This window comes from Ostrea edulis, chromosome 1 (genome assembly GCF_947568905.1).
Source record: "Ostrea edulis chromosome 1, xbOstEdul1.1, whole genome shotgun sequence".
Classification (NCBI taxonomy): Eukaryota; Metazoa; Mollusca; class Bivalvia; order Ostreida; family Ostreidae; genus Ostrea; species Ostrea edulis.
In genome coordinates, this window is record NC_079164.1 from 103,064,063 (window position 1) to 103,078,734 (window position 14,672).

General features: G+C 34.6%; 1 protein-coding gene across 3 annotated transcripts; it reads right to left on the minus strand.

The window, feature by feature from the left end:
* Window positions 1-1,237: 1,237 nt before the first annotated feature.
* Window positions 1,238-14,275, minus strand: LOC125668572 (palmitoyltransferase ZDHHC3-like). 3 transcript variants are annotated; one of them, XM_048902856.2, is made up of 7 exons: window positions 14,118-14,275; window positions 12,277-12,625; window positions 11,869-11,993; window positions 10,519-10,615; window positions 9,247-9,328; window positions 7,676-7,806; window positions 1,238-1,579 (listed from the first exon to the last, which is right to left on the minus strand). In XM_048902856.2, exons 1-7 carry the CDS (start codon window positions 14,141-14,143, stop codon window positions 1,424-1,426), a joined length of 966 nt encoding a protein of 321 aa, XP_048758813.1. In that variant the 5' UTR covers window positions 14,144-14,275; the 3' UTR covers window positions 1,238-1,423. The 3 variants fall into 3 exon arrangements, with proteins under 3 accessions (XP_048758813.1, XP_048758822.1, XP_048758830.1); XM_048902865.2 differs by having other exon boundaries at window positions 14,130-14,247; XM_048902873.2 differs by having other exon boundaries at window positions 7,676-7,746; window positions 14,118-14,247.
* Between the last annotated feature and the right edge of the window lie 397 nt (window positions 14,276-14,672).

The window sequence follows — 14,672 nt, forward strand, 5'->3', positions numbered from 1 at the left end:
ATTGAGCAGATTCTTCCATTTTCTTTACACTTAACTGAAAGGAGGTACTGTTATCTAGGTGAGTAACAGTTACTGAGTACAGGAGAACTCCTCCACTAAATTCTGAATGGTACATTAAAATCAAGCTATTTCAAACACTCGCCAGTTAATTAAATAGAAACTTTGAAGTCTGTTCTATGGAAAGGAATTTTAAAGCAGAGCTGAAATCCTTTACAGAACTTTTTATCTATAAAAAGAAAAGAAAGGCGAAAAAAAAAAAAAATTAATAATTTCCCCAGCAAAAAATATCAAATTTTGATGAGGCAGGCAGGTTTTTATTTTTCAAGTTTTTTTTTATTTGGTTGTAGCATGAGTTATCTTTCCTTTCTATGTTGACTGAAACATGAGTTACCTGTATATTATTATTCTTGAACACTTGGACATAAATGAGTATACATTGAATAATAATTTGATCAAAAATATACTTACAATCTTATTAAAACTTTCTGAGTTCTACATAAAAATCTGTAATGAAACAGGCCTCATTTACAAAAAGTAAAAAAAAAAAAAACTTAAGACAAAAAAATCCATGCAGTACCTTTTTAACAGATGTAGTGGTGCATGAGAAACTAATGATTATTCTTTTTTCTTTTTGACCTAATGAATTTCAATGTAGTTCAGAATTCTTTATTATAAAAAAAAAAAAAAAATCAAAATTGGCTATGGGCTTCCCCCCCCCCCCCCCCCCCCCCCCAAAATGTTATGGAAAATGTTCACAAAAGTATAATACAAAAGTATAATACACTGCACCTGTATTGCTCAGGTAAAACCACTAAAAATAAATGGAAAATAGCCTGCAAGTATCTAACACTTGTTTCTCATCTTTTTACACACACACACACATCAAGCTAACCAGGTTGAAAATTAGTTTTACTATTATTTACTTTTCCTGTAAAAGAGTTATCTCTCTTTTACAAACACAATTTGTTGCAAAAAAATCATAATAAATCTACCCCTTTTTATTTAAAACTTGGATTGTCTCTGACATGTTTTGAAGTAGGCAATTATATGATATAATACTTCATCATTCTTTTATGACAATTAAAGAAAAATGTTATTTCCAATGGATGTATGAGAAACAATTCCTACTTATGCAATCAGTTCTAAGGCCCATCCAGTTTATAAGGAAGTACATAATAAATTGTTGCTGATCATTTAGACTGCATGCAGTCACTACAGTTTTAAAGTAACACAGTGCCATGTTGGATGAATTTATATAAAAATCATTATGGAGAAACACATTCATTTAACATGATACAATGGCAACATAAATAACAGACAATAACAATACAAAATACAAATATATAAAAATAAAATAAAACATAAAAAGATTTTTTGTAATTATCTTGATCAACTTGATATACCATTCCTTGCAAGTCCTTGGTTAAACACAATGTAAATATGGTTTGGAATAAGCAAACTTTGGTGTGCTGAAAGGAGAAAACCATTTCCAAGTAAAGGGGTGACCAAATGTGGCCTTCAGACTCATCCAGTAGCCCTTCTTCTGGTGACCTGAATCACTTTTTAGACTTTCAATTCCCTGTAAAGTAGAAGTAACAAATAACTTGTGTAACTTCAATAAGCAGTGTTATCCACGTTAAAAATTTAAATGACAGCGTAAAGCTGATAAAAGCCCTGTGTCCATACTGTCTGATCAAATCAAACCCTCCATGAAGTGGTAAGTGCAGTTACTTGAGGTTCAAAAAGAAGATCAATATATGTGACAATAATGTAAGCATACAGAGTAATTCAATATAAAAGGCCCATAGGCCTTCATACTAACTTGATTTATCAACATTTAAAAATATCAATATATATCTGTAGTATGCACTTCATTAAGAGGCCCATGATCTTTAATGGTGGTCACCTAAGTATCACAAAATAAACAAGAGGTACTGTGAGCAATGCCCCCCCCCCCCCCCCCCAATCTCCGAAAGGGTGTTGTTAATAGGTATAAATTACCTCTTTCCTGAGTGTAAAAATATGGTATGCCTTTGTAGAAGAAAATGGAAGATATAGTCCGAACACAAATCCATAGTATAAACCTATAATTTTGACCTTGAGATCAAGGTCAAGGTCATAAAGAGGTCATGAATGTACATGACACATAGTCTCATGGTGATACACCCATGTCTTATGGTATGACTATGTCAAAACCCTATAATCGATTTTTACCTTGAGGTCAACGTCATATGGAAGTCATGAAGGTACATGACACATCGTCTCATGGTGATACACTCATGTGTCAAATATGGTATGCCTATGTCAAAGAATAAAGAAGTTATGGCCCGGACACGAATCCATTGCAAAACAAGAGGCCCATGGGCCACATCGCTCACCTTTGTCACCTTGGCCCATATCTGAAGACTTTCCATATATATTTGCATGTAAAACCTTAGTCTCTATTATGGCCCAAACTACCCTTTGCAAACTTGAATCTACACTATGTCAGAAAGCTTTCATGTAAATGTTAACTTCTTTGGCCCAATGGTTCTTGAGAAGAAGATTTTTAAAGCTTTTTCCTATATTTTTATGTAAAACGTTGACCCCCCCCCCCCCCCCCCCCCCCCCACGTGTGGCCCCATCCTACCCCCGGGGGCCATGATTTGAACAAACTTGAATCTGCACTATGTCAGAAAGTTTTCTTGTAAATATCAGCTTTTCTGACTCAGTGGTTATTGAGAAAAAGTTTTTCCCTATATATTTGTATGTAAAACTTTGATCCCCCCTTGTGGCCCCATCCTACCCCCAGGGGCCATGATTTGAACAAACTTGAATCTGCAATATGTCAGGAAGCTTTCAGGTAAATTTGAGCTCTTCCGGCCCAGTGGTTCATGAGAAGATTCTTAAATGACCCCACCCTATTTTGCACTTTTGTGATTATCTCCCCTTTGAAGAGAACCTGGCCCTTAATTTGAACAATTTTGAATTTCCTTCAACTAAGGATGATTTGCATTAAGTTTGAATGAAATTGGCTTACTGGTTCTGGAGAATAAGATTTTTAAAAATTTTCAGTGTATTTTTACTGATTTACTATTATCTCCCCTTGGATAAGGGGGTTGGCCCTCATTTGAACAATTTTGAATCCCCTTCACCCAAGGATTATTTGTGCCAACATTGGTTAAAATTGGCCTAGTGGTTTTGGAGAAGAAGTTGAAAATGTAAATGTTTAACAGACAGACGGACAGACAGCGGACAAAAAGCGATCAGAAAAGCTCACTTGAGCTTTCAGCTCAGGTGAGCTAAAAACCTTTAATTTTGACCTTGAGGTCAAGGGTCAAGGTCAAATAGACATCATGAAGGTACTCAACACATCGTCTCATGGTGATCCACCCGTGTGCCAAATATGGTATGCCTATGTCAAAGAACAAAGAAGTTATGGCCCGGACACGAATCTGCACAGACAGACAGAGTGATTCCTATATCCCCCCCCCCCCCCCCCCCCCCCTGAACTTCGCTCGCGGGGAGTATAAAAAAGTGCACCGCCACGGCACATGATACAGTGTACACCCGTCAGATGTTTATTCATTATAAAAACATACAAGAGGTCCATGGGCCACATCGCTCACCTTAATTGGCCCATATCTAAAGATTTCCCATATACATTCGCATGTAAATCTCTGATCCCTATTGTGGCCCAAATCTACCCCGGGGGCCATGATTTTTACAATCTTTAATCTGCAATATGTCAGGAAGTTTCATGTACAGCTTACTCCAATAATACTGAAGTCGCTTATTTTGAAGTAAAACAAAATCCCCAGTCTCAGTCTCTTATTTCCTTTGCATTAAAACGTCAGTTACATTAAAATCGCTTATATTGAAATATCGCCTATTTCGAAATCAATTATCAATCCACTGAGTTGATAATGTATTGTGTGACGACACAATTGAATCTGTTTGTAATACAATTGCGAAATGCAACAGAAACTCTCATTGGTCCATATGTATAAGTCCGCCCAAATTCCCTTATACAGGAGTGGTCAGCATTTGAAAACATGATGGCCAGATGGAAACAAACTTCAAAGGAAGAAAGAGAAAACGTTGTATTCTTGTGTTGTTGTCTCATAAATTTAATATAAAAAAATTTCTAACATATTTTCCTACTATGCTTGTGTCCAAACATACCTTCAAATATTTATTAAAGCCCCATACGACCCAAAAACTCACAGCTTTTGATGATTTCGTTCATTGACGTAGCCATGTTAGGTATTCGAATCCTGGTTCAATTCCATACTGGCACAATAGCGTCTAGATGTGAACTAATACCCCACAAATATTTTAGCTAAATATTTTAAATAATGTATCATCCCAGTTCCATTAAATGATAATTATTCAAATAGCTAAACTCATGGCAATGCGGCTTTCATTAGTCTGGGCCAGTCTCCATCTCTGCCACATTAGTGTTAATAATAATAATAATAATGATTGGTTTTATATAGCGCCTTATCCAGCGTATGCTGCTCAAAGCGCTTTACAATTATCAATGTACATTGTACATTATTACCCCGGCAGACATTATATCAATCTAGAACTTTCTCAGCCTCCTAGGAAGCATACAGTGCAAGCTGCCATTACAAGCGCTAGAGCACTAACATTCTAACAATATCTTTCACTGTCTATAGCCAGGTACCCCTTTCACACTTGGGTGGAGTGAGGAAATTCATGTAAAGTGCCTTTCCCAAGGACACAACGTCAGCCCTGCCGCGGCTCGAACCCACAACCTTTCGGTCGAGAGTCTGACGGCCTAACCACTCGGCCACCGACGCCACACAGTGTTAAGGATCATAATGGGCTTATGTAGCATTTTCATTAATCAAGAGCTTATTTTGCCTTTACAAAAACTATATTTTTTAATTTCTATTAATTATTCGTGCTGATAATAAATGAAGATCGAATACATAACTTACAACCAATTTCATGAAAAGATACCAATAGCAACAGAGTTCAAATTGACCAGCTACCTGACATGGCTACGTCAACAAACGAAATCATTTGAAGCTGCGAGTTTTTGGGTCATGTGTGGATTTAATGAATATTTGAAGGTTTGGTTGGACACAAGTATACCCGGTAGTAGGAAAATATGTTAAGACTTTTATATTGAATTTATGAGACAGCAACACAAGAATACACCGATATCAGGCCTCAACCATGCGCAGCTTTTTGTGCCCCGTAAATCAAAGGTTTTTATAAAAGGTGGATCTGTAGCTCTCTGTCACAATATTTTTTCATAGAGCTACAGTTCTCCAGCTAGTAATTTTCTAGTTCGTCCATCTTAACTGATCACCTGAATCCACTCGAGAAAGTGGGCAGGCTGTAATCAGCCAATGAAAACTCTTGTTGTATTACATCAAACATGTCATTCAAACTGTTCAATCGTCTCATTCAATTGTGTCGTCACTCAACGCAATACTACATGTATATCGGGTAAAGTGTTCTAATTCAAAGGTGAATTGCGATAACACATAAACACTATATATCAAGTTTGGCCCCTACCTGGAGTCAGAACCTCTACCCAAGGGATCAAGAAATTGACAATTTTGGAAGAGACCTTCCTGCTCTACATCACTATGCATTTAGTTTTTCTTAAACATGTGTGGTTGTAGAGAAGATTTTTTGTTTTGAAAATTGGTCAATTTTTGGCAGTTTTTGCCTTGCCTCTAAGGCCCCAGGGGTGCAGGAGTCCTGAAATTTATAATGTATGTCCCCCTTGTACCAAAGATGCTTCGTTAGAATTGAAATGATAGTTATCAAGTTTCATCATTAACAGACGACGATGGAAGGCAACCAATTGCATTAGCTAATAGCTAAAACATCTTCAATTTACAGTGCAACTTTTATGAGGTCTTATGTATTCTTGCATAAATGCCTCAAAATTGTGATATGGAAAAATTCCCTAGATATTTTCCCATTATACTTGTATCAAGACATTACCATTGAACATTCATTAAAGCCCCATGTAAACTAAACAGTTTGGGTTACAAATCAATTTGAATTCCATCGATTTTCATTCATATGTTCTCATACTTTCGCTCTATGTAATTTACAAACAACTCTGTCTATGTTAACTGTTTACCTACAAATATTTTTCATTAAAATATTTTGGATGAAATCATTTAAGCTTGGTTAAAAAGGTACTGTTTAATACGCCAGTTTCAAGATACGAACTCTTCTGTGCAATTAGTGGAACTTTGAATCACGAAGTGGGACAGAGTGGACCTACAGTCAGCGAGGAAGATGATGAAATGTATTAAAAGCGGCTTCTCTTTAAATATGTAAATGTGGGAAATACAATATACTATCGAAAGAAATGTTTTACTAAAGTGGAAACATAAAAACAATGTCATATTTGCAAGTAATGTCTTAGATATGGTACTTATGTCCAACAAAATAACGTGATATGATAAGAATTCTATGTATTTAATTACTCCCTAAATACTTATAACTTACTTAGTTTGTGTATCAGTCAAATTCGGGTGATCTAACAGTGTATGAGAAACTTACTGAGTACATTCACTTACACAGTGATGGATATCAGTCCCACTCCCGCGTGTAAACAAATTGTTTTGCGCCTCACTATATACGAGAGTTCTCCAAAGGGAAGTATCTCGAAACCGGCGTATTGAATAGGTTTGAATATTGTATCATAAGATACCACAAAAACTTTTCAACGTTCAAGATGTTATTTTGCATCAAAAGGAACAATACATGTTTCATTTTATATTGATCATTGGTGTTTATGAAATTTGATACATGTAGCATTAGAATTATGAATACTACATGCATAAGCGAGAGGATTCAGATTGACTTGCAACCTAACTTGGCTATGTAAACAAGTAAAACTAGAATATCCTAATGGGACTAATACTCCTCACAGGGCACATTGGATAGTGATAAATAGAGAATATTATAGTTTTTAAGATGTACTCTGGACAATGGCAACATAACAAACACACTCAAAATGGAAAAAAACGTCCATCACTTCCTTGAATGTTATCCCGTGGGGAGCCAGGTTAGAATGGGTCCTCAGAACCCCATGCTTGTCGTAAGAGGTGACTAAATGGGGAGGTCCTTCGGACGAGACAACAAAAACCAAGGCCCCTTGTCACAGCAGGTGTGGCATGATAAAGTTCCCTCCCTGCTCAAAGGCAGTAAGCACCAAGCATAGGCCTAAATTTTGCAGCCCTTCAACAGCAATGGTGACATCTCCATATGAGTTAAAAATTCTCAAGCGGGATGTTAAACAATATACAATCAATCAATCCGTGAATATTCAAAACTCTCAATCAAAATAGCAGGTGCACAATTTCATTATTCATACAAGATATACAGTTTCAATCAAATCTATTCATTGTTGTTAAAGTTAACACTGGACTTATGTCATCGGACTGACAAGGTGATTCCAGTATACCCCCTAAACTTCATTTGCAGGGATACATGTATAAAAACTTCTGTTTGAATGGGGCTTTAATAGATGTTTGATGTTTGATGGTCCACGTATGTCTTGACACGAGTGTAGTGGAAAAATGTTCTCAAATTGAAAATTTTATGGTGGTGAAGTAAGAACAGTGATAAATTCTCTTGTGAGCTAAGAATTTGAAAACTTTGCGAATCTGAGTTTTATATATCTGTTTCTTACTGTTTCATCTGAGCAAATGGCTGACACTTGTGTCCCACACATAATAGCTGTGAAGATTCCAAACAGTAGTGCTTCAAAAATGAGGAAAATAAGAAAAACTGTTGTAGCTGGTGGCGAGACCCCTGAACAAGCTGCAATTGTTACAAAAATAAGTAAGAAATACAATTAAGTTCCAAAGTAAATTGAATGTTACCTTAAAACCAAAATTTTAATTTTCATTATGTACTGACAGAACAAGAAGCCCATAGGCCATAGTGGTCACCTGAGTTAAATGCACCGTACCTTACAACACATGCAGTAAGTGGGTCTTTTCTTTGGGAATTTGGATAATCGTGATGACAACTACAACACTCATTATATTCTCTTACAAATTTAATCAACAATTTAAATTTCATACACAGTGACCCAGCTCCAGCCTATCCTGGGCTAACTATTTTTGAATTACTCTTTGAGAACTTTCAAGTAATATGTCACTTGAGATTTTTTTTCTCCTTCAGTGACCCTTTCCTTTCTAATCTCCATCCCCAAGATGGCCAATTCTTAAAAAACCCTTTCCAATCCTCCTATCAAAACTCCTATCGATGTCACATGACCACCTTTCTTTCTTTTTACAGTATACATGTCTGATCCATATAACCCCACCCTCAGGCCTAGGTCTAATTCCTGATTAAGGGAGCATTGGCTTCAACAGTTTTAGAAAAGGCACCCATGCTCATTATCCAATTTGTCAACAGGACGATTGAGAGTAAAGAATAGGAATTTTAAGCAGGAAAATCAAATTCACAATTTTTCCCTATACGCCTCAAGATGTTTGACACCTAGCACCAGGACTGTCATGCTTGGGAGATATCCATCCTAATATTTGTGCTCAGAGTTTGTTAAATTTGATAAACTATTATAACAAAACTTTGGTCTAGTTTTTAAATAAATACAAAATACTGTTCATTACGGCACATATACCTTTAAAGTATAAAAAAAAAAAAAAATGAAGATTAACCATTTTTTTACTCAGTAATATAAAGCAATTCAACAAATTAAATTGTTATTTATTTATATCAATAAGTATTTTAAAATATATGATGTTTTAAAGCCTGGTTTCAAGGAACATATTTTTCTACCCCTAATCAAAAGTAATTGAAATCAAGAGCAATTAATTCATTAACACTGGTATTAAAGTTAATAATCAATTACTAATGAATTCTACTTTGCATTTTAAAAAATCTCATTTATAGCAAAATCGCAAAGCTTTTTAAAATATATATGAGTCGAATATGTAGGCGGAATCCCGAGTTAACGTGTGTAGTTCTTTGAGGACATATCATTTTCTCATCAAATGATCAGTCCAAAACTGAAAAATTGATCAAAGCCCAAAAAATTTTATCAAAAAAATTGACTATCCATAACTTTCATGTAAACTAAGCAAGCTACAGTTCTGCAGCTATTAGTAAAAACTGGAACCATGGCCTTTAGAAAAGTTACATATCTTCAACACAAACACACCAACAGAAAAGAAACATTTACCATACATGTAATACGAACAGCTGACTCTATCAAAATATATCTCTACTTACTTTTCCACTCCCTTCCAACACAGGTAATAAAATGGTGAATCGCCATATAGAGTGCATGGAATGATATGATACATATATACATCTGAAAGGAAAGAACAGACATGTAAACATCTGACAGAAAATGGTAACATTTTATTATCAGATAAACATCTGTTGGAAACATTTAAACATTTAATATATATATATAGATTGAATGCAGACCTAATTCAGAATTCCACTCTCTGAGTCTCTACATTGAGAATTGTATATATTCATATTAAGAGGACTCCTGTAGTATCTAATACATTGTATTTAAAAGCACATGGCTGCTAAATTGATGAATGGTCAATCATGCTTAGTATAACAATGTAAACAATTTGTCATAAAATGATATTTTGATATGCTTCGTCAATATCTAAAATACATCAAGTCGATAATAATAAATCAATTTCTTTGAAAAGTCTGACTTGTTAACCAAATTGTCAAAGACGTTTTGCAAAAATTCTAGAAAAGGGTAGAAATCTAGACTGTATATCTACAATATATCAAATCTGATCCCCATATATTGACTACTCGAGAGTTTTATTCACTAGTAAACAAATTTCTTATTTAGGGAAGAGTGAGCTCCTGTCTATAAAACACCATATTCATACAAATGTAACTTAAAATCTATATGTACATGTAATGAATGACAACAGCATTGTTTGTAAATCTCCCAGTTTGTCACATTCCTGTAAACATGCAGGAATTGCTGTTCTATATTCATATATTTGGTCCTGGCAGTATTTTCTCTTAAGTTTAGAGTACTAATACAAGTTTTTGTGTAACACTATTAAAAATTTAGAGTAACTAGTATAGGGCAAAATATTGAATTAGTGATATATTGGTGTTGTACAATATTAATACTATTATTCCTTTTTATCATGGAATGACACTGCATCAACATATCAGTGCATGTAGCACTACTTTATGAACACATACAATATCACAGAATTTGTCTGGCCATGGGACATTAATTGGTTAACTATTTCTCACCAGTAGCACTTTGAGCAACGTACATATACATAGATGAAGTAAACATTTTCCTCCATTATCGGTAGATATATACTAATTTTTGTCATATCAGATCTACTAAATCATAAAACAGCATTTCCTTTCCAACATACAGATTTCCCCCAGTCCATCCAATTAAACTAACTTCTTTCTAAATTGACAATCAGTGAATTCATCAATTTATCACCCAAACATAAAATCCACAAATCTAAAATCAAAATATTTCTACATCATACTCACTGTAAATAAAACAAAGAATTTTTGGTTGCTTTCTCCTACGCAGTTATTTACCCATGGACAATGGTGGTCCATCTTCTTTATGCATCTTTGACAAACACTAAAAATTTACATAACACATGAATTCTCTAAACAATCAGAAATCTTTGTGTTCAAAATATCTATTTTCTAATATCAGGGTTTGACACTAAGGCACGTCCGACCGACTGAGTCTACTAAATGATAGGCCTGGTTGGGTAAAATGTCGATTTACTAGTCTGACTGGTCGTGTTGAAAAAATAAACAAGAAACTTTACTTTAAACCATAAGATATTTTATTCTTAACTAAAAAAGAATAACTGTAGACTTTGTGAGCAATTTTGAACCACATGATGACACAATCTCTATTTTTAGTTCTAATAAATAAGTCGTGGTTGGAAGTGATGTTTTACGACATCTACTCGATGTTAATGTGTGTAAAGTTATGTTTTAGATGAATTTATTTTCATTTTGTTTAAAAAACCCAGTTTATTTGAATCAAATAATATTATAAGAAAGTATTTACCAAATTAATAAATTATACAGCCATTTTTCGGTGTTGACATATGTGCGGGAATATCTATATTCAAATACAACTTCTCGTCCTCAAGGAAAGATGTCCCAAAAGAAAAAAAGTAAAAGGTTGGGAAGAAACAAAGCAGGGCTTATGAAATAGAGATTTAAAAAACGGTTGAGGTCATTTTATTTTATATGGACTAGAGAATTTCCATGCCGGGTAGAATTTAATGAAACAGAAAATGTGTTTGAAAATGAAAGCATTAAATTGAATGACGAGACTAAAGCTCTTTTTTGAGACAATTAAGTATGTTTTAGTTCATGCAAACTTAATGTTTGTCATTTGAATTAAGTACATTTAAATATGGAAAAACTATCAGTTTCTGGAAAGTTGGTCGGGGATAGTGGATGTAAGGTCAGGTCTAGCAAAAATCATTTGAAGTAGCCCAACTGGTCTAGTGCTCAAAAAAGTAAATGGCAAACCCTGAATATACATTCATTTAATATGTACTGGTATATCTGTATACACAATTGATCATATGTACATATTTTTTGTTCAATTCAATTAACTAATACATAATTAATCATACAGATAAAATAAAAATACCGAAAATTACTGTTAATTAAATAACTACAAGTATTTACTATACTTTGTAATCAACCACAAATAATTTCTTATGCATTGTACTTTTTGTTGACGATGTGTTTTTTCCTTTCTTTGTAAATATTTACCTGCAGTGATGATGTGTTTTTTTCCTTTCTTTGTAAATATTTACCTGCAGTGATGATGTGTTTTTTCCTTTCTTTGTAAATATTTACCTGCAGTGATGAGCCCGGTCTGGTTTAATGGAAACACACTTCGGACACTTAAAAACAATTTGTCCGTCTGCTAATCCCATCCTTTTTATATTTTCATGGGTTGCATTTCCTTTTGGCACAGCACCCTAGAACCAATAGTAGATAAATACAAACTTTTCTAGGCTTGCTGAATTAGTACCCAGAATACTGGATTCATAAGATTATGACAATATTTTTTAATGAACATACTTGCATGAGAGAGAAAAAATACATATTCAGAATGAAGACCTGTAAAAATTTACTATCTGTCTCATACATGTACAACTTTGAAAATTTCCAAGACATATTACATGTACACGACCCTCATCATGATATTAATAAAGATTTAATAAATATCAAGTAATGCAATATAGTTTGTGAAATACTTACAGGGTCCGATAACATACAACGGAGATGTGATGCTATTGCCATAAATGCAAAGAACTGGAATATTACGCCATTGATTATACTCCATGTTGTATTAGGGTTGTGGAGCAACATGACAAAGTTAACGACATATTCAGCATATAGAACAAGCAGCCATGTAAAGATGGCACACACCCATCCACAAATATCCTTGACACACCACAAATATGGGTTGGTCATTAGCCAGGCCAGACCCAGCTTCCTACACAGTGGGCCTATATCTACGGTTGTCACTCCATCTTCCACTGGCCCTTTATGTCTGGATTTCAGTGTTTTGATGATGGGTCCTTTAAGCTCCTCATCTTCATTTTGCCTGCAAGTGAATTAAAACAATCTTTTACTGACCTTTTTGTCTGAATCATATACTGTCAAATGGTGCTTTGTAAGGCATTGCAAACTAGTTTACCAATTACCAGACAAAGATTTATCTAATTTACAAATCAGTGTACATTGCACAGATGCTGCCAACAATTCTTACTTTACAACACTGTAGTAATGCATGCGATAACGAATGTGAATAGACTCTAGTTAATGACATGCAACACATGAAGTCTTACACTTGGATTTTTTTAGCATGCATGTTACACATTTTACTGACCAGTTATATCATTATTAGTCTGGCAGCTCGTTCTTACATGCTTGTTGTGTGCTAGTATTTCTAAAACTGATGCACTTGCTGATAACTTTTCAGAATTAAAAAAAATCATTCATCAATTATGGCAACTAGTAACATGTAATGGTCCGATACAATTCACAGCGAATGCAGCAAACAGCCCAAAAGGCAAGCTTTAGTGTCATTGTAATGAAAGCAGAAATTGGGGTGTTGAGCTGCACATTTATCGGAGAAAATCAATGTAAAATAATTCCCAAACTGAACCTATATATGTCCGTTATGCATTATCTTGGATTCCTGGTGGTTGATGCTACAAACAGCTAGGAACCACTAAGCTGTGTGATAAATCCTATAATACGTCACTGTGCACACTAATATACATTGAGTTCAGTCATCATTTTGAAATCATAGCTTATGAGGTTAACTGGCGGATCAAAATCAGGAGAGTACTCCTACTTCTGCAAGTCTTGTTCAACAGGTTGGGAACACTTCCCCTATAGCGAGATATTCTCGCTAAAACGCGATTATCCCACTTTAGCGAAAGAGTAAACATTACCATAAACAGATGTTTTGGCTGCTTTATTGAAAATAATGGCAAATCCCGTGCAACACTAAATAAATGCGACACGCACTCAATATGACGCGATATGAAATTGACAACACAGTCAAGAAATTTCATATCAATGTTGCTGCGTAAGAGAGAAGCAGTCTGAAATCCAATACACATTTGAGTGTTTTTGATTTGATTAATATATTTGCAGAAGTATCAGACATTTTAGCACCTTTTCTTCTTTTCACGTTAAACACGAAGAGATGTACTTCACGAGTGTTTTTCTAGGTTGTACGGGATATATTTCCTCTCGCTAGAGAGAGATAATCGCATTTTAGGGAGAATATCTCGCTATAGGGGAAGTGTTCCCAACCTGTTCAATCGTCCGAGCTCGAATCAACGCTTATACCGCCTCAACAGTTCTTTGACAGCACCGTCTCAACCATTGAAAGATATACATAGATACAAAGTAAACTATTCCACATGTGGTTACAGACATAGGTGAGTACCTGAATAGTTTTTATTCAAAACATTTGAAAACAAAGTGAAATTCGAGCAAGAACTGAAAATCTAGTCTTCGAAAAGATAATTTATTGTTCACTCAAAGAAATATTTACAAAAAAATGTATGTGAGTTTTTTACTTGTTCAAATACCCTTCGTTCTCCATGATCACAGCCACTGATATATTATCAGAAACACCGACAAATCTAAAGTTGTGTATATAGCAACAGGTTTTTTACTACCACATCGCCATTTTATTTTTTTCCTTCTGTGATGAATGCAGGACGTTTCGCCTCCTAGACGTTTCGGTCCTTAGATGTTTCAGTACTTGAAGACGTTTCGGCCTTAAGACGTTTTGGCCTTAGGACGTTTGGTCACTAACTGTTAGACGTTTCCACATCAGTTTTTAAAATGCATGCATTTTCATAATATAACAATACTGATTTAAGATAATTTTACAATACATTTCATTGAATATTGCTTTGCATGAGTGTTTGTGTCTATGAAAAATTCCCGATAATTTGTTTTTGATGGAAAAAAAATCACGGTTTTTCAAACGTATTGCTTTTCATATTAAACTATTTTCATCATTATTTCAGTGATTGGTTATAAGTTATAGACATCCTAAACAACACTGTACTAAAATACGTTACGTTGAAAAGAAAAATTATAATAATTATTATTGTGCTATCCAA

Coding starts and splice junctions, on each gene's coding strand:
- LOC125668572 (XM_048902856.2), bottom strand. CDS start 14,143: ATGGAGAACGAAGGGTATTTGAACAA. Junction 9,329..10,518: donor AATTCTTTGTTTTATTTACA/GTGAGTATGATG, acceptor CTTTCCTTTCAG/ATGTATATATGTATCATATC. Junction 1,580..7,675: donor CCATTTGCTCAGATGAAACA/GTAAGAAACAGA, acceptor TCTACTTTACAG/GGAATTGAAAGTCTAAAAAG.